General features: G+C 41.4%; 1 protein-coding gene across 1 annotated transcript in view; it reads left to right on the top strand.

Moving 5' to 3' along the window:
* The window catches only part of MAP4K5 (mitogen-activated protein kinase kinase kinase kinase 5), a 60,797-nt gene that overhangs the window by 36,300 nt on the left and 5,647 nt on the right, over positions 1-18,850 (top strand). Inside the window, exons 9-29 of the mRNA XM_012574151.5 lie at positions 1,077-1,208; positions 2,486-2,548; positions 3,044-3,125; positions 3,708-3,824; positions 3,962-4,040; positions 4,746-4,804; positions 5,220-5,281; positions 8,643-8,685; positions 9,234-9,444; positions 9,958-10,055; positions 10,150-10,191; positions 10,869-10,953; positions 11,243-11,322; positions 12,597-12,657; positions 13,545-13,547; positions 13,638-13,752; positions 13,884-13,942; positions 15,255-15,358; positions 16,731-16,908; positions 18,072-18,140; positions 18,555-18,647. Of these exons, the coding sequence (XP_012429605.2) occupies positions 1,077-1,208; positions 2,486-2,548; positions 3,044-3,125; positions 3,708-3,824; positions 3,962-4,040; positions 4,746-4,804; positions 5,220-5,281; positions 8,643-8,685; positions 9,234-9,444; positions 9,958-10,055; positions 10,150-10,191; positions 10,869-10,953; positions 11,243-11,322; positions 12,597-12,657; positions 13,545-13,547; positions 13,638-13,752; positions 13,884-13,942; positions 15,255-15,358; positions 16,731-16,908; positions 18,072-18,140; positions 18,555-18,647 (1,835 nt within the window). The remainder of the gene's footprint in view (positions 1-1,076; positions 1,209-2,485; positions 2,549-3,043; positions 3,126-3,707; positions 3,825-3,961; positions 4,041-4,745; positions 4,805-5,219; positions 5,282-8,642; positions 8,686-9,233; positions 9,445-9,957; positions 10,056-10,149; positions 10,192-10,868; positions 10,954-11,242; positions 11,323-12,596; positions 12,658-13,544; positions 13,548-13,637; positions 13,753-13,883; positions 13,943-15,254; positions 15,359-16,730; positions 16,909-18,071; positions 18,141-18,554; positions 18,648-18,850) is intronic.

Genomic DNA, 18,850 nt, shown 5'->3' on the forward strand with positions numbered 1-18,850 from the left:
ATCACCTCTGTGTCCAGAGATTATCCAATTGCATCCCCCTCCTAAGATGTTTATTTAAATCCATAAGGAGCTTTTGAGTGCTTTGTGTCCTTACTGTGCTCTTTAATTTGACATTTTTGCTGTATTTCTTGTTTGTTTTTATTATGTATTCAGCACATTTATTTTGAGTCCCTTAGTTTGTGTTTAGATATTTAAAAATATTATACCCATTATGAAAAACGTACATTAATTGTCCTTAGGTCCTTAGATCCAAAATATTTCCAGAGCTTTAGGAAAAAAAAAACCAAAAAACAAAAAAAAAAAAAACACCAAAGCCCTGAAATACATACTTTGTAGAATAATATTGAAACAAATAGAATCATCATAAGTGTATAGCCTAAATTAGTGTGTAATGTTTTATGTGTATGTTAATAAAAACGTTTAAAATATTAATTAAAGTATTAATAAAGTTTTGATTATAAAAATAAATTAAATTTTAAATTTTTAAATTTTAAATTTAAGTTTTATGAAATAAATTTTTATTAAAGTGTTAATAAAATTTTTTTAAGTATTTCTGTAATGATCAAAACCCAGTTGGAACAGAAAATCCTTAACTTACTCCATTAGACATAAAAATATTTCTATTCCTCCTGCTCATTCCCCCCCACCCCTCTTCTGACTTTCTTGAGGGGGAATATGAGATATTTTAAATTATAAATCATTGTCACAGACATCCAGAAATTACACATAAAAAATACGTGTAATTTTTTTTTTAGTTTTATTTACATGTATATATGTGGAAATATAGGTTGGAAATGAGGAAAAAGTTTTTACAGAAAGGGTGATAAAGTTCTGGAATGTTCTGCCCAGGAGGTGGTGGAGTCACCATCCCTGGGTGTGTTTAACAAAGCCTGGATGTGGCACTGGGTGCCAGGGTTGAGTTGAGGTGTTGGGGCTGGGTTGGACTCGATGATCTTGAAGGTCTCTTCCAACCCAGTGATTCTGTGAATTCTTTGAATTTAATTCTATTTTTTATGCACGTGCCCAGTTGTGATTCTCCTTGAGGGCAGACCCTGAAGGAAGTGTTGGTTTTGCAGGATGGCCCCCGAGGTGGCGGCGGTGGAGAAGAACGGGGGGTACAACCAGCTGTGCGACATCTGGGCCGTGGGCATCACTGCCATCGAGCTGGCAGAGCTGCAGCCACCCATGTTCGACCTGCACCCCATGAGGTTTGTGCCCTGGGGGGCTCCTCTGCCTCCAGCACCTTCCTGAATCCCAGCAGGAATTGTCAGGATTGTCTGTTTTCATGTCTGTCTTTAAGGCATCAATCTGCTGAAATCTTGCATTTGGAATGTGTCTGGGTTTGAAAAGCCAGGTGTGTGCTGAGGAAGGCAGGAGCCTCCCCTGAAATGGAAAATGCAAACCCTCTTCCTCTGAATTATTACAGTTTTGAAATTAAGGGGCTCTCAGGCAAAGATATGGGAGCAGGAATAACAGTTCTTTACTAGGAAAATTAAAAATACAAATGCAATAGTACAAAAAAACAGAAAACAAACACTGGCAGAGTCAGAGCAGCCCTGGCAGGCTGTGGGTCAGGGAGGTGGCAGCAGCCCCATCCCAGGGTGGCTCTAGAGCTCCAGGGCTGGGGGAGATGGGCCTGGGCTCCTCTGGGAATGCAGTGGGAAGAAAGCTGCTCCTCTGGGAATGCAGTGGGAAGAAAGCTGCTCCTCTGGGAATGCAGTGGGAAGAAAGCTGCTCCTCTGGGAATGCAGGGGGAAGAAAGCTGCTCCTCTGGGAATGCAGTGGGAAGAAAGCTGCTCCTCTGGGAATGCAGGGGGCAAAGGCTGCTGTCAGGTCAGATTGTATCCAGGTAGGAATGTTTGGCTCCTCCCCTGGGCAGAGCATCTCCCCATGGATGATGGAATTTTCTCAGCCATGCAGGGACACTCAGTGCCCATGAACAGCAGAGATCTCCTGGAGGGAGGATTGGTGGTGGGAGAGATAAATAAACTGCCCAAAGAACAGCAGAGAACTGCCCCAGCTCTGACAGATGGGGACAGAACACACTCCCACATTTCCAGCCTAAGATAGAAGGGAAATTATAAGGAAAACGTTGAAGTTGTTACATTTTTGGTGGCACCTCACCTAGTGGAAGGTGTCCCTGCCCATGGCAGGGGGTTGGAACAAAATGGGATTTAAGGTCCCTTCCAACCCAAACACTTCTGAGATTCCAGAATCAAGAATCTGATGAAGAACAGGGACACATTTACTGCTGATAGGGAACCACTAGAGAAGCCAAACCCTAATATTTAACAGAATTAGGGCACTAAAAATATTTAAAGATAAAATCAACAGATTTCCTGTATACTTCCTTTAACCCAGTGCCATTCTAATCCTGTTTCACCAATACGATTCTCACCATAAAGTGTTAAAGTATTTAGATTTTAGAATGAAATTAATTATTTTTTTTAATCACTTTATATCATTATTCTTTCTTTCCCTTTAGGGCTTTGTTTTTAATGTCAAAAAGTAATTTTCAACCACCAAAGCTAAAGGAAAAAGCAAAATGGTAGGTGGAGCTCCTTCCTTTGATCAATATTTTATTGGAATTACAGGATCCTTAAGATCCTTTGCAACCCAAACCATTCTAAGATTTTATAGAGAAAGGGGAAAAAATATTTGTTATTATTGAAGAAGAGACCCTTCTTTGGTGCTCTTTGTATGTTCTAGAAGACAAATTTATCCTTTCCCTTTAATTCCTGTCATGGGGCACTTGCCCCTGTTGTTGGGACAGGTAATGGTTTAATCCTTTCCTGGTTTCTTTACCCTGTGAGAAATTTCTGGTGCCATTCTTGGCTTGTTTCCTGTACCAAAATGTTTTCTATGCAAGTTTCATGAATCAAATATGTTTTTTCCTTATTTTGTTAACTTGGAAATGTAATTATTCAAACCTGATATCTGCACAATATTCTGCTTCATCACACCCTTTTGTAATCTGCTTAGCAACTGTCTTAAAATCAATAATGCCTTGAAAAATTCACCATAAACTCTCTTTTTCTTTAAGGTCAGCAACATTCCATAATTTTGTCAAAATAGCACTTACAAAAAATCCAAAGAAGAGACCGACAGCAGACAGACTTCTCTCTGTAAGTAATTTGGGACCTTTGGTGACCTCAGGAAGGGACCTTTGCTTCAAAATGAGGAACAGATTAGTAGGAAACCAATTTTCTTTACTCTTATAACTCAGGTGATGAAATCTGAAGGGAAAACACATAGATCAGCTGTTAGGATTTTGTTCAGTATTTTTACACATTTTTTTACAATTTTTGACCAATTACAGAAATTTTCTTCATGTTCTCAACCTTGGCCTTCTTGCAAGTGGCTAACTCGGCCTTGGAGCTGTGTAGAAGTTGGACTTTCCTGACTCCCAAAATTCAGCAGCTCTTGATGTATCTGTGTTTTGCCAAGCTCTGAACAACTGATGTACAAAATGAAGTTCAAGTGTAATTATTTGTTTGACTCAAGTTTAATTTGCAAGTGGTCCAGAATGTGGTGCTTCCATATTGATGTTCTCAGAAAATCCAGCAGTAAGGAGTCACTAAAATAACAGTGAACCTCCAGAAAGCACAAAAAAAATATCAGTAACTCTACTGAATGTTTATTACTGAACGTTAGCTATAAATTGCATATTAAAACTTCTTTTTTTGTGTTTTTTCCTGTGGTTACAGCACAGCTTTGTAGGGCAGCCTGGTCTCTCCAGGTCTTTAGCAGTTGAGCTGTTGGACAAAGTCAACAACCCCGAGAACCATACCCACTATGGGGAAGTCGACGATGACGATTTTGAGGTGAGAACATCATTTTTATTCTCTGCTTTTTGTTAAAACTGGCACTTCCAATGGCTTTGCTTTGCTTTGGGAATTTAAAACTGTAAAAACTAAACTAAAAAAACCCCAAAACTCACCTGTCCCTGCTGTCCCTGCAGCCTCACTCCGTGATCCGCCACACCATCCGCTCCACCAACAGGAACATCCGGGCAGAGAGAACAGCATCAGAGATCAACTGTGAGTGCTGTGGTAGACATAAATGTGCTTTTAGATCTACAATAATTTGGAGTGATTATTGTTGAAGATTGATGCTTCTCCAGGGTTTGCTTCCCCTTTTTTGAGGGGTGATTTGACTCTGGTGTTGTTTCCCAAAAATCTCTTTCCATTTGGGAAGCAAATTCTGGAGAAGCAGCATGTGAATCTTCAACAATAATTATTCAAAACTAAAATTAATATTAATATTAATAAACTACTCTGATAGTAGTTTGTTTACTTAGTTACTTCGTTTATTTATTTACTTTTACTGTTTAGTTTATTTACTCTGATAGATGTAAGCTGAAATGCTGAGGGTAGAAATGGTTTCATCTGCAGGTTTGATCAAAAGCCTTTGGTAGCAGCAATACTGGCAGCTCCATCATACTCTGTGAAATTTGCTCTTGAAGAGCCTTCTCCTCCTCTTTCACATGCATTTCAAAGTGACAAGTGGTTAAATAGTTACATTTTTGTGACTCAGTATTTGCTTTTGGCCTTTCTTGTGGGTTTCATATTTGCAAATTCAAGCACTCAAACAATGAGGCTGATAGTGAAGTGCTGCTCATTTGAGAGGCAAATTCAGAGTTGTGTACACAATATTTACATCTGTTCTTACCTGCATTTCTCTGCACTGAAAGGATCCCAGGGCAAGATTGTGTGTATTAATTATGAAATTATTCTATTTTGTAGTTGATAAGCTGCAGTTTGAGCCCCCTCTACGGAAAGAAACAGAAGCTCGGGATGAAATGGTAAGAACAAGTTTGGTATTAAATAAAATAAGTTTTATTTATTAAAACCACTGAATCTTCAATATTTTGTGGTTCAACCCTTAGCAGGTTGCTGGAAAAACATTTTTAAAGTTCCCTAAATGACCCTTACTGGATTTTTCACCATCAGTTTTTGTTTTGCTGTTACTTATTGCTGCTTGATCTGGACATTACACCATTTCCAGGTGCTGCTTTTAACTTTGAGAAGAAAATAGGCTATCAATAATTGCTTTATAGATAGTAAGATGTTATTTCTCCTTGAAATTTGATTTTACTGCTTGTGGATTGTTCTGGGGCTGGGGGATCCCTCAGGCCTCTTTGTGTGTGGTGGATAAGGTACTTTAAGATACTTTAGTTTGACAGGGGGGAAATAAAATGACAATTTCTGCATCTTCAGGTTGTGGCAGCTGGCAGTGACTTTGCTTCACATTGGAATCCCTTTGTTGATGGAAGCAACAAGTAAGTACAGATAAAACCAGCTTTTATTTCTGTGACTTATTATGAAAGTAAAAGAAAAATGAGTTATGTTAAAAAAATCAAACCATAAGCCCTGATCCACTTGCATATTGATAAATTAAGGAGATGTTACCCAGTGTGCAGCCCTCCTTCAATTCTCGTGCAGGGTGACTTTTAATCTCTTTTAACCACCACCAGTAGTTTGTTTTAAGTTTGTAGGTGGGAAGTGAAGTGCAAATGCACGGCCAGGAGAGTGACATAACACAGCCACAGTGAATTTCCTGCAGCAGAGCTGAGTTCAGGATCCTGCTCTGGCCTCACACTTCTCTTCTGAGCTGTGGCTGTGGTTGTGACATCCTGTGACGAGGCCTGAGCACAGCCCTGAACTCCAGAAAGGGAAGGAGAAACCAGTTCTGAATGTTGAGTTTTACCAAGCTCAGTAACACTGCACCACTCCTGCTGTGGGGTAATTTATAACCCAGCCATGGAGTGTTTTGGGGTGAAATGTTGTGGGGAAAGATGTGTTTGTAGCTGGTTTCCCTGGGATAAAGCAGACTGAAGTACAGGAGCACAACTCTCTCCAAGTTAGGACTGATTTTTTTAGAGGCGTACCTTTGTTTTGCTGCTAAAAACTGGATTCTGCCTTTAAAGGATTTGCAGCCAGGAGTGTGGAGGTTCAGATGTAGGCAAAGATGATATCTGGGCTCAAATCATTGCTCAGCTCAAAGAGCCTGTTTCCCATCTTTATTTGGAACTCAGCAGCAGACAGTGAATTTCTCTGGTTTTTTTTTCCTGCAGATGAAAGTCTTGCATAAGCTGTCAGCTGACATTACAGCCCCCTGGAAAGCTGGGGGAGACTGCCAGCATTTGAGCCTTTTTAAGCATCCTGGTTTTCCTGCTCCCAGTCTCGTTGGAGCAGGAGTCTGGGGGTCTGGGACTGAACTTTTTTGGGGCTCTGACTCTCCCCTGCCCTGTTTCCCTCCCCTCCCTGTGCCCTGGGTTTGCTGTGTGACCCTGCTGAGCTGTGCAGTGAAGCCTTGCAGGGTTTTCTGCAGCCAGCTGCAGCCTGTGGGCTCCAGGAGCAGGGAGGGAGGGAGGGAAGCTCCTCCTGGCACAGGCACCCAGGGATTTGATCCTGTCCTGTGGCTTTGTCTGCAGCAGGCTGTGCTGAAGCTGCAGCAAACATTCCCAGGGCTGTAAATCAATGGATGGGTACAGATTCATTGGCAAGGAGGGCAGGGACAGCAGTCCTGGATGCTGGATCTGTGCTGCTCACTTGGAAACCACTTCCAGTTGGAAAGATAAACAGGAAATGCATAACTCCTCTGTCCCAGCAGTTGTGAGTAATCCCTGGGATGTGCAGAGAGGATGTGTGCTGGGGGCTCCTTGCTTTTCATGCCCTTTGGCTTTTTTCAGAGTGGATGCTGAGGGATATCTTTGACTGAGGAATTGTTTGACTGGAAAGGGGAACAGCAGAATGTGTACCTGGTGACTGAACTGGTTCCTTCCATTTTAAAGTTACTTTTGTAAAAATGTCCTGCTTTGTGGAGGTGGTTTTTTATTGATGTTTCATAGAATCTCAGAAAGGTTTGGGTTGGAAGGGACCTTAAAACCCATCCAATTCCACCCCCTGCCATGAGCAGGGACCTTCCACCATCCCAGGCTGCTCCAAGCCCTGTCCTACCTGGCCTTGGGAACTTCCAGGGATCCAGGGCCAGCCACAACTGCTCTGGGCAACAAGAACCTTTCAAAAAGAAAGACTTTTTCTCCTTTAAATTTTTTTTGTAGTTCCTGTTGGCAACTGTCTGCTGCTTTCCCTCAGAAGTGACTTGCAGGGATATTTCACATTAATCCAAATATGGCTGGGTTTTCCTGGTCATTGCCCTTTAAAGACACAGCCTAAAAATTGTCATTTTGCAAAATTTTATCAGGGCTTTTTTCTTTAAAGGTTATATTTTCAGTGCTGCTTTGATCCTCTAGTCACATTTTTTTTCTTTTTTTGTTGTCCCTGGAGTAGCTTTGAAACAAAAATTCTCACTGTGGAGGGAAACAAGCTGGGTCTTTTGTGCATATGTATAAATAAGGAAACTTCCCTTTAAAGGCTTTTCTTCATTTGTCTCCCAGTAACTTCCTCTGTTCTTTTTTTCTCTTTCTATATTGTACTGTTGTTAGACATTTCAACAATATTTAAAATTCCAGGTAGGGAAGTGAAAAGTGATGATGTGGAGGATAGATCCAGTGATTTTTAGGGGATAAGGAGAAGGAAAGGACCTTAGAGAGTGGAACTTGGTGCAGAGAATTATTTGTTTTGGAAAGGGCTGGGAGATGCTTGTTGTGAAACTCAGTGACATCAGGGATGGGTTGAGTTGCACGTGTCGACCTCAGAGCTGAGCTCTTAATTTTATAAACATTCTGCCTTAGGGGACTGCTCACAAAATTTGGAGATGGCAGTGAAGATGTTGAAGAGTGAGTGGATCTCCTTCCTGTACACTTGCTCTGCCCCAAAGCCTCTTCCCTCAAAATGCTGCAGGAGGCTTTGCCACTCACCCACTGAGGGCTGGCTGCTCTCTTGGCTCCTTCCCTGATCCTCAGGAGAAATCCCAAAGCTCTGCTTCCTCCCCTGCTCTCCTTCCTGAGTTATCAGAGTCCCTGTGGACGTGCCTGGCACATAAAAGCAGATTTTATGGTGATGAATCCGTGAGCAAGGCCTGGCTGTGGCAGGATGGTCCTGCACATCTGAAGTGTCCCAATGTTTGTCTGATCCCAAAGCAAGGCTGCAAACTGGAATCCCAGAATCCCAGAATGGTTTGGTTGGAAGGGACATTAAAAATCATCTTGTTCCATCCCCCTGCCATGGCAGGGACACCTTCCCCTGTCCCAGGGTGCTCCAAGCCCTGTCCAGCCTGGCCTTGGGCACTTCCAGGGATCCAGGGACAGCCACAGCTGCTCTGGGCATCCCGTGCCAGGGCCTCACCACCCTCACAGGGAAAATTTTCTTCCTAATATCTCACTTAAATCTACCCTTTTCCAGCTTAAAACCATTCCCCCGTGTCCTGTCAGTCCAGTCCCTTGTCTAAAGTCCCTCCAGCCTGAGATCCAGTCCCTGAATTGATTTACAGTCTTCAAATATCCTTCCCTGCAGATTGCTCTGTAACATTGCTGTTTATGAAAAAACAGGAGTTTATTAAAAACCAACACTTCTAACAAGATTAATGAGCTTCTCCCCTGCTCTTGCATTTCTAGTTTAACCCTGTGTGTGCAAAGCTCTGCTCTGCCTTTCCTGTGCCTCTGGTTCATCTTATGTCCAGTCCTCCAGGAGTTCTGGGTTTGGTTTAACTGCACAACTCTGCCCTTCTCATTGCAGATCAACACTAAAGCGAGCTGGGCCACCCCCACTGCCTCCCAAGGTGAGAAATGTGGGATTTAAGGGATTCTGCCAGACTGGGATGGCCTCTTGTTCTGCATTCTGCCTGTGATACTCCATCAGAGAGGAAGCTCTGAAATGATTCTGCTCTCAGATGTTTTATTTTTATAGAACCACAGATCTCCCGAGCTGGGAGAGACCCACAGGGATCAGCCAGTGCAGCTCCTGGCCCTGCACAGACACCCCAACAATCCCACCCTGGGCATCCCTGGCAGCTCCTGGAGCTCTGGCAGCCTCGGGGCCGTGCCCATTCCTTGGGGAGCCTGGGCAGTGCCAGCACCTCTGGGGGAAGAAGCTTTCCTGAAATCCTCCCTGACACAGCTCCAGCCCTTCCCTCAGGTCCTGTCCATGCTCACCAGGGAGCTATTTATCTTTCTTATATTGTGGTGCCCAAAATCACACACACATTTCAAAAGCTGATATATTTTTTTTTTGTAGCAGCAGTCTGACTGAAATTCAACTTGTCTGAGGTTTGTTTTTCCCAGCTGCCATTCCCAGTTCCTCACATTTCCCCTCTTTGGTTCCTTGCAGCCGAGGATGAACAGTTACCCCGAGGAGAACCTCCCTGATGACAACAGATGCCAGACCATAAAACACTTCCCAGAGTCCCAGAGCAGAGCCCCAGCAGCCCACAGGAGACAGAGCATCCCAGTTTGTGGGCCCCAGGCAGATTCCTGCCCCATGGGGATGACCAGCAGCATCAGCAGCCCTGGACTGCTCACAGCCAGATACAGCGACCTGGGTAAATGCCTCACCTGTCCTAAAGCTGCCTGGCACCTTGGAAAAGGAATTGCTTCCAGAGACAGCTGTTCCCAGTAGATAATAGCTTCAAACAAGCTGGTCACGAGGTGAAATTCTCCTTTTTCCATGTGTGGTTCTTATTAGAGCCATGGTGAGAACGTTCTTCCCAAAACAAGGACACTCAGCCAGTCAGTGCCATTACTGTGTTGCCTGCAGGAACAGGAGAAAAACAATGATTGTGTGGGGAGGACCTTGCCACAGGAGAAAAACAATGATTGTGTGGGGAGGACCTTGCCACAGCTTTGTTCTCAGTGGGATTTGTCCCAGGGATTGTTTGGATAACGGGAAGTGTGCAACTCAGCGTGGGCACTGTGCTGGGAAGGGTTCAGCTCCCTGAGATGTGGCTGTGCAATGTCAGAGCTCACTCCTCCACTGCAGCTCAGCACAGGGGAGAAGAGATTTTCTATTTCACTGTGTCAAATAAGCTGCAAACCATGTCTGGGCTCCTTTTCAGGCAATGGGAATGGGATGCTGAAACACATTGAGGAGAATGCAGAAGGACCTGGACAAATCCCTCAGCTGCCACGGAAAAAGGAGAAGAGAGATTTCCCTGTAGGTATTGGGACTCTGGGACTGATGTCACTGTCATGTCCTCAAGCTGAGCAGTGCACAGGAGGGGTTTTATGATCTTTTTTTCTTCCCACAGAAACCAGCAATCAATGGTTTGCCTCCGACTCCGAAGGTGCTGGTAAGAAATCCATGTGCACTGGGAATTCTGGAAACCTCTCTCTGGTGTGGAACGAGGCACCAGCTCACTTGGGGGGATTTTCTGCACCTCACAGCCAGTTCCTTTTCCAGTGCTGAATCCACAAGATTTGTTTCCACTTTTTAAAACCTTCCTGTCACTGTTCATTCAGGATGTGAAGGGTTGGAGGCTTCCCTGGCTCCCTGAGTTGTGATCTCCAGTGGCAGCCCCTGCTTAGGCAGAGAAATGGGAAAAGGTTGTAGTGATGACAGGGTTCTGCCTTTTCTCCCTTCTTGTCATTTTATGAGCACTCAGTATTCATATGCTTTATATTCAGTAAATAATAGTCAATTTTCAGATAATACAGAGTAATTCAGATTGGAAAAGCCCTCTAAGATCACTGAGTCCAACCGTTCCCCCAGCACTGCCAAGGCCACCACTGAGCCATGTCCCCAGTGCCACATCCAACGGATTTGAAATCCCTCCAGGGTGTATTGGTCTTACCCAGTAGGTGCCTAAAGTTGTTGATGCCATTTTGAACCCTCTTTGCATTTTTGTATGTCCATTAATTCAAATTAAAAGGTGTGAAAGGCAGTGTGTGTTCAGCGTGTGTGAGTGGCCAGGAAATCAACTCTTCACACTCTAAATTTGTTTCAGGTTTCAGTTTTGGTGTCTTTCAGATGGGAGCCTGTTTTTCCAAAGTCTTTGATGGTTGTCCTTTGAAGATTAATTGTGCAACTTCGTGGATACATCCAGATACTAAAGGTAAAGTTATGTTAGGTTTGGAGTTGGGCTTGGGAAAGAAAACAATTTGTTACGTTATTTTAGGTTTGCATTTGAAACTTCCCAAAGTGGGAAGAGAATAAATAAGGGAATAAATATTATATTGTTATAAATTATATTATATTATTATATATTACAACATATTATGATATAGAATATCATTATATATTGATATATTATATGTTGTTATGTATTATATATTATTAATATTATTATATATTATTTATATTATATAAATCAATATAATAAATCGGTTATATTGGTTTTACAGATCAGTACATCATCTTTGGCACAGAAGAAGGGATCTACACTCTGAATTTGAATGAACTTCATGAAGCAACCATGGAACAGGTGAGTTCTGGAGGGTTGAACACACAGAACAGATTTGGGGATGTTATGGAGCAATGCAGTTTGGCCCCGGAGGGAGAAGGTGGATACCAGGCTCTGGGGCTTAAATTATTCCCATCAAAGCCAATAAGGAAAACCTGAAACTTACTTATTTCCTGACCTACCTGTATTTTTTAGTTGCTGCTTGTTAAATCTTCCATCTCCTTGGAGAACAATTCCTGCCCCTTCTCCCTCCATTCCATCCCCACTAGATGGCACATTGCAGCTCATTGGAATGCAAAGCCCTCAATCCTTTAATTCAGCTGCTCTTCTTCTCCTCAAGAAGCTTTTCCTGGGCTTTCTCACCCTTTCCAAAATCATTTCATGCAATCATGGTCTTAAATCTGGTGTTTCAGGGTCAGCATGTTCTTGGAATCTCATTCCTTGTGTGTTTTCCTGAATTATTTCATCTGACCGTCTTCTCTGGGCTTTTCCACATACTTTTTTATGTCCCAGTGAAAGGTTGGCTGTGCCAGTGGTGGGTAGGGAGAACATTCAGTGCACTTCAAACAAAGTTTCCTTTTCCATGAGAGCATTCCCAGCTGGCAGAGGTCAGGTGTGACCACCTGAAACCCCACAGGCTTCTGCCACACCACTTGTTCTCACATTTCCTTTTATCCATTTGCTGCTTTCTCCCCTCCAAATGCACATTCTGAACTGCTTCTCTAAATTTTAATTCTGGTTGCATCTTCCAGAGTGCTTCCTGTCTGCCCCAGGTTAGTATCTCCCAGTTCCAGGAGGATCTTTTTTATTCCATTTGTAGGTTTTCAGTGGAAACACTGAATAAACCCAAAGCTATTCTATTAAACAAAAGATTGCTGGGAGACGCTCAGGGTTTGTGTCCAACCAGTTGGATCTGTTCTTTCCACACTTTCTCCTACACCTATATTCTTACTTTGCACATGGGAGTGGCACATGGGACAAAGTGTTCTCTAGAATCATGGAATGGTTTGGGATGGAAAGGGACTTAAATCCCATCCAGTTCCACCCCTGCTGTGGGCAGGAACACCTTCCACTATCCCAGGCTGCCCCAAGCCTGGCTTTGGACACTTATTCCAATATTCCATAGTCTGCCTATGCAGGGCTAAGTAAGGATCCAAAACAGGGAATAAACAGGAAGATGGGATTTTCTCCATTCTCCTGCAAAAATGGTGGTGGAGGTGGAACAGACAGAGAAAACCCCAGCTAAAAAATCCTGTCGGTTTCTATTAATGAAATTATTTCCTTTCTTTCCCCAGTTATTTCCTCGAAAGTGCACCTGGCTGTATGTTATCAACAACACCTTAATGTCCCTGTCAGGTGAGTGTCAATGCAGGGGAAATGATTACAGCTAGAAATAAACAGGAACATTTAAAGTCATGGTTGAGTGCAGTGTATGTGCTCAGTCTGGAGAGGAGAAGCTCCAGGGAGAGCTCAGAGCCCCTGGCAGGGCCTGAAGGGGCTCCAGGAGAGCTGGAGAGGGACTGGGGACAAGGGATGGAGGGACAGGACACAGGGAATGGCTCCCACTGCCAGAGGGCTGGGATGGGTGGGAGATTTGGAATTGGGAATTCCTGGCTGGGCTGGAATTGCCAGAGCAGCTGTGGCTGCCCCTGGATCCCTGGCAGTGCCCAAGGCCAGGTTGGACACCCTGGGACAGTGGAAGTGTCCCTGCCATGGCAGGGGTGGCCCTGGGTGGGATTTCAGGTCCCTTCCAAGCCAAACCACTCTGGAATTCCATGGTTCTAAAACAAAACCTGAGTCCCTTTGGAGCAGAATGAGGTGGCTTTGAAGTACTGCTGCCTGGGCAATCAGTTGTCCTGGAATAGAACATTCCAGACAGGAATGAGGCACTGTGCCATGGAGGCTGGTGGTGGGACTGTGCTGTTAAACATGCAGGAATTATATAACACTTGTCTTGGTTTGTCGATAAGAAAATATTTAAAATATTTTAAAATATAATTTATAATGATTTATTTACTACATTATTATATACTATATACTATTATAGACTATACTATACTACACATTATATATTATTTATTTATTACAATTTATTGTTGTTTTGTAATTACAGCCTTTAAAAACGTTTGTATAAAACTAACTGTAATGAAATGAGCTCTGATCTTCTCTATATTCATTATTATTTTTATCTTGGTTTGTTTTTCTTCATATCTGGACTTGACCTACCTGACACCTGTTTGCAGAAGGTAATTTTTCCATACTTGCATTTTCCTGAACATTGCAGTTCTGTGCTGGAGGAGTGGCTGAGATGTCAAGTGTGCTTTTCTCTCTTACAGGGAAAACATTCCAGCTCTACTCCCATAATTTAATAGCTTTGTTTGAACAAGCCAAAAAAACAGGATTAGCTGCTCATATTCAAACCCACAGATTTCCTGACAAAATACTACCAAGGTACAAACCTTTCACTTACAGACAAATATTAATAAGTGGAAATAGCCATAAATTGTGTTGGTGCTGTTGAGTTTGTGTGTGAAGGGCCTGACATCTGCTATTGATGCATTTTTTGGTGATTATTATTCCAGGAAATTTGCCTTAACAACCAAGATCCCTGACACAAAAGGATGCCACAAATGCTGTATAGGTGAGCAGACAAATCCAGCTTTGCCTTTTATTGCCCTGCCCTTTGTCCTTGGACGTGGCATGTATGAAATAAATTTTTTAAAATAAACTTAAAGAGTTCTTTGTTCAGAAAAAAAGACTGAGGGAATTGGGGTAGTTCAGCCTGTAGATGTTCCAGAGTGACTTAATTGGGGCTGAAGGAGCTGCAGGAAAGATGGAGAGGAAATGTTGCCAAGGGATGGAGTGCCAGGCCAAGGGGGGATGGAGAGATGGGATTTTGGGATTAAATCCCTCCCAGACCCCTGGCACATCCCAAACAGCTTTTCTGCTTTGTCACCTTGGCTCAAGGTGTGACCCAGGTCCAACTTGTAGTGAGGAAAACATGAATATTTTCCACCAGGAAAGGAGCAGTTGGAATAAAAATTCTGGTAGCCTGGGGAGGGCAGAGCCATAAGTGCAGTTTGAAGGGCACAGAATTAAAACTTCGGAAGTTGTGGATTTGTTCTTTCCTTTCCCTGGTGCTGTTTGAAATCAGAATCTTGGAATTATCAAAGTTGGAAAAGCCCTCTGAGATCATCCATCCATTCCCTCAGCCCAGCACTAACCCACATCCCCAAGTGCCACATCTGCAGATTGTACCTTTGCACCCCTAAAATAGACATATAAATACTGTAAATATAAATATTAAATACAAATTGTAAACCTATAATGTATATTATATATTAAAATATATACATATTATAAATATAGATATCAATATAAAGCTGCACACTTGGAAATCCTATTCAGCTCATCTAAAGTGCCCACAACAGCCATATTTACAAATAATTCCTGAAATCAGGCAGCTCCTGTGTCCAGCTGAGCTTAAAAAATCAGCCCCAAACCCTGTCTCATGTGTTTCATGAGCTCTCAGAGCTCCCCAGGAGTTTCCCACCTTCCCTGCCTGGGAATTTATCCCAATGCCAGCCTGACCCCACAGCCCCACTGCGGCTTTTCTGCCCACTCAGCCTCTGAACTGGGACTCAGGAATGCAACTGGTTGTTAATTAAAGCTGTAATTGAATTTATCTGGAATGTGGCACAATGTTGATACACTGTGGATGTTGGAATGGGAAGCCAGAAGGCAACAAGTGGGGAACTGATGGCACAAAATGGGCTTTAAGGTCCCTTCCAAGCCTAATCATGCATGCCATGATATGATTTTATGATGCTATTTCTTAACTCATTTGTAAAAATAGCTGTAGGGTTGGTTTTTGGGTTTTTTTTTTCCAAGTATGAATTGAACTTGCAGGGCTTTAAAATTACTGTTTTATGGGGTTTTTTTATTTTCTGTAGTACGAAATCCATACACAGGCCACAAGTACCTGTGTGGTGCATTGCAGTCAGGAATTGTTCTGCTCCAGTGGTATGAGCCAATGCAGAAATTCATGTTGATAAAGGTAAGCATTTCCTTTGAGCTGAGCTGAATAATTGTGCAGTTGCTGAAAGAACCTTTCCAGAGTTTGGGGTGGAAAGTACACCCCGGGCTGGTGCCGTGGGTGGGTTGTGAGCACTTGAAAATCTGGCTGGACACATTTGGAGTCAGCAAATCTGTGACTGAAGTAATTTCAGTAATATAAAACTCGTTTAAATGCTGGGGCAAGCCCAGCACTGGCAATAACAGACCACAATCCACCCCTGCCCAGCTTCAAAAGCAGTGAAAATTCAGTGTATTTCTACTCTGTGTACAGAGTAGAAACAGACAATTTATAAATATACAGTAATACACAATAATACAGTAATATATAATACACAATATATGCAGAATTTATGCTCTGTATACAGAGTAGAAATAGACAGTTTATAAATATACCATATAACGTAATATACAATACTATTTATAAATATAAATATTGATGAGTATGTATAAATACACAAGAGTGTACTCTGTGTGCTTGTATATTTATAAATTTACTCTATTTAATTGCATAATAATATAATGTTCATATAAATACATTTTCTATTTTATATATTTTATGAAATAGAAATGAATGTATTTATAAATAATATGTAGTATATAATGTCTATTATATATACTACATAATTAAATTATTAATTTTATTACTATTTTTATATATTTTAATATAACTGTATTTGCTATAAATATAACAATTTTCCTCTGTTTTTATTAAATATAAATAAATACATTTATAAATAAATCTATTTTAGATATGATGTATTATATCTATAAATATATAAGCGTTAGATAATATAGAATTAATATAATAAATAGCTTTTATTAAATAGATTTATTGTGTATTTTAATTGGTTTTAATATAATTAACTTTTTATTTATATATATTAATATAATATAATATAATATAATATAATATAATATAATATAATATAATATAATATAATAATATTAAAATAATATTGTAATAATATTGTAATAATATAACATTTTAATATACAACATAATACTATATATTATGTATTATTATATATTATATTATATATTATATTATATTATATTATATTATATTATATTATATTATATTATATTATATTATATTATATTATATTATATTATATTATATTATATTATATTATATTATATTATATTATATTATTATATATAAGAACATAATAATATAGACTATAATGATAATATATTAATATATTATTATATATTATAATAAGTATATATTATAATATTAATATAGTCATTAATATAAATATCCTCTGTGTATGTATACTCCGTGCACGCTGTTGCAGAGCAGTTCCAAGGTCAGAGCAAGCTGACAGGCTGCTGCTGTTTTGTTTTGGCAGCACTTTGACTTCCCCCTGCCCAGCCCCCTGCACGTGTTCGAGATGCTGGTGATCCCCGAGCAGGAGTACCCCATGGTGTGCGTGGCCATCTCCAGGGGCTGCGAGCCCAACCAGGTGGTGCAGTTTGAGACAATCAACCTCAACTCTGCCTCCTCCTGGTTCACTGAGATCGGGGCAGGTGAGCTGAGCCCTCTTCCAGCAGCTTTTCTCCCTGGGAATGCTGGAAATTCTGCCTTGGAGCAGTTTGCAAAGCTTTTGGGATCGGCAGCTCCTCTGCCTGAGGCAGGTGGAAGCTGATCCCAGATTGTCAGAACTGGAAAGGATGGAGAGGGACTGGGGACAAGGGATGGAGGGACAGGACCCAGGGAATGGCTCCCACTGCCAGAGGGCAGGGATGGGTGGGAGATTGGGAATTGGGAATTGCCAGAGCAGCTGTGGCTGCCCCTGGATCCCTGGCATGCCCAAGGCCAGGTTGGACACTGGGGCAGCCTGGGACAGTGGGAGGTGTCCCTGCCATGGCAGGGGTAGGGATGGGATGGGATTTAAGATTTCCAATCCCGACTATTCTGTGATTCCCTGATTCTCTGTTGGTCTGACCTGCCCCACATCAGTACAAACTGTCCTTATAAAAAACCTTTTATTTGCTAAATTCCCTTAAACATCAGTCAGACCCTGCTGGCTGGGTTCTCCTTTGTCATTCCAAGCTCTTTCCTGGGATCCTGCTCTTTCCCCTCCTTTCCTGCATAAAAACTCCCAGAAACGAATTCTTGTCCATTTTCCAGCCCTTGGGGGAGGGTTGTTATCTTCAGCTGGCTCTTAAAAAGCAAAGATTTGGGTTGTTTTTAAGACCTGGTTGATATTTTGCAGCTGCTTTTCTCCTTTGCCTTTGTTGGATGTACATTTTTACCTTTAAATATTGCTTTTTAGCAGCTGTAGGAATAACTTCATTAGTAAAAACTAGAAAAAAAAATCTCTTAAACTAGTTTATTATCATCCCAATAATCTTTCCAGATGTGGATTTATGGGAAAAGAGTGGGGTTTTAGGAATTAAAAGTCCTTTTGTTTATTGTGCTGCCCCTCTATAGAGGAAGCTGTGCTGAACCATAGCATAAAATGTGTTTTATCCAGTAAAAATTGTGTTTTCCTGTTAAATACCTGCATTGAACAGAGATCTTTGTGCTTCTCCCAGAACATTCTGGGATCTTACAGCCTTTAAAAACCAGAGTAACAAAAAAAAAAAAAAAAAATCAGAATAACAAGAGCAGAGTGAAAAGAGCTTGAGGGGAGGCGTAGTCTCTTGCTATGATATAAAATACAAAATAATCTGTTTTTTTTATCCAGGCAATCAGCAGTTGGATGCCATTCACGTGACACAGCTGGAGAGAGACACTGTCCTGGTCTGCCTGGACAGTGAGTAACACAAAAATCTCTTGGATAAGTCACCACACCTCGTGCAAAACTTGGGTTGCCACAGTTGTTGATTTGAACTTCACCACGAGTTTGGTTTTTTTCCTCCCTACTATAATAATTTGTGTTGTAATATTTCCAAAAAGACAGTTTGAATAAATGGGATTTCATTCTGGCTTTTGTAATTCCAATTTCCCTCTTCATGTGTGCATCACTTTGTCAGTGTAAAACCACCCCAAGTGGTACAAAGTTTCCCGTATTTCTTTTGAGACAGAGATGCTCTTGGGTTCATTTTAGGCAAATGCTCTAGATGTTAAATTTGGGTATTTCTTTGTGCCTGAAAGATGAAATTCGTATTTTACACTTAAATCCTTTTCGGCTGAGGGTTTTAATGCTGGTTTTTCTCTTTCTCCTGAGAATTTGTGAAAATAGTGAATTTACAAGGGAAATTGAAGTCAAGCAAGAAGTTGGCTTCTGAGCTGAGCTTTGATTTCTGCATCGAGTCAGTGGGTGAGTGATTTGCTGCTCTGGTGTCTCTCAGGGGTTTAAGAACTCACTCTTGAAAGCCTGGCTGCTTTCTGGTCATTTCCATAGCAATGAGAACAAAATTTGGGCAGGAACAAGTGGTTTAGTAATACATAACTCTGTCTTAGCCTTCTAAAAGTTAAGATTTTATTTCAAGTAATAGCACGTCCATTTCTTAATAATCAGGG

The sequence above is a fragment of the Taeniopygia guttata genome, chromosome 5, assembly GCF_048771995.1.
Source record: "Taeniopygia guttata chromosome 5, bTaeGut7.mat, whole genome shotgun sequence".
Taxonomy (NCBI): domain Eukaryota; kingdom Metazoa; phylum Chordata; class Aves; order Passeriformes; family Estrildidae; genus Taeniopygia; species Taeniopygia guttata.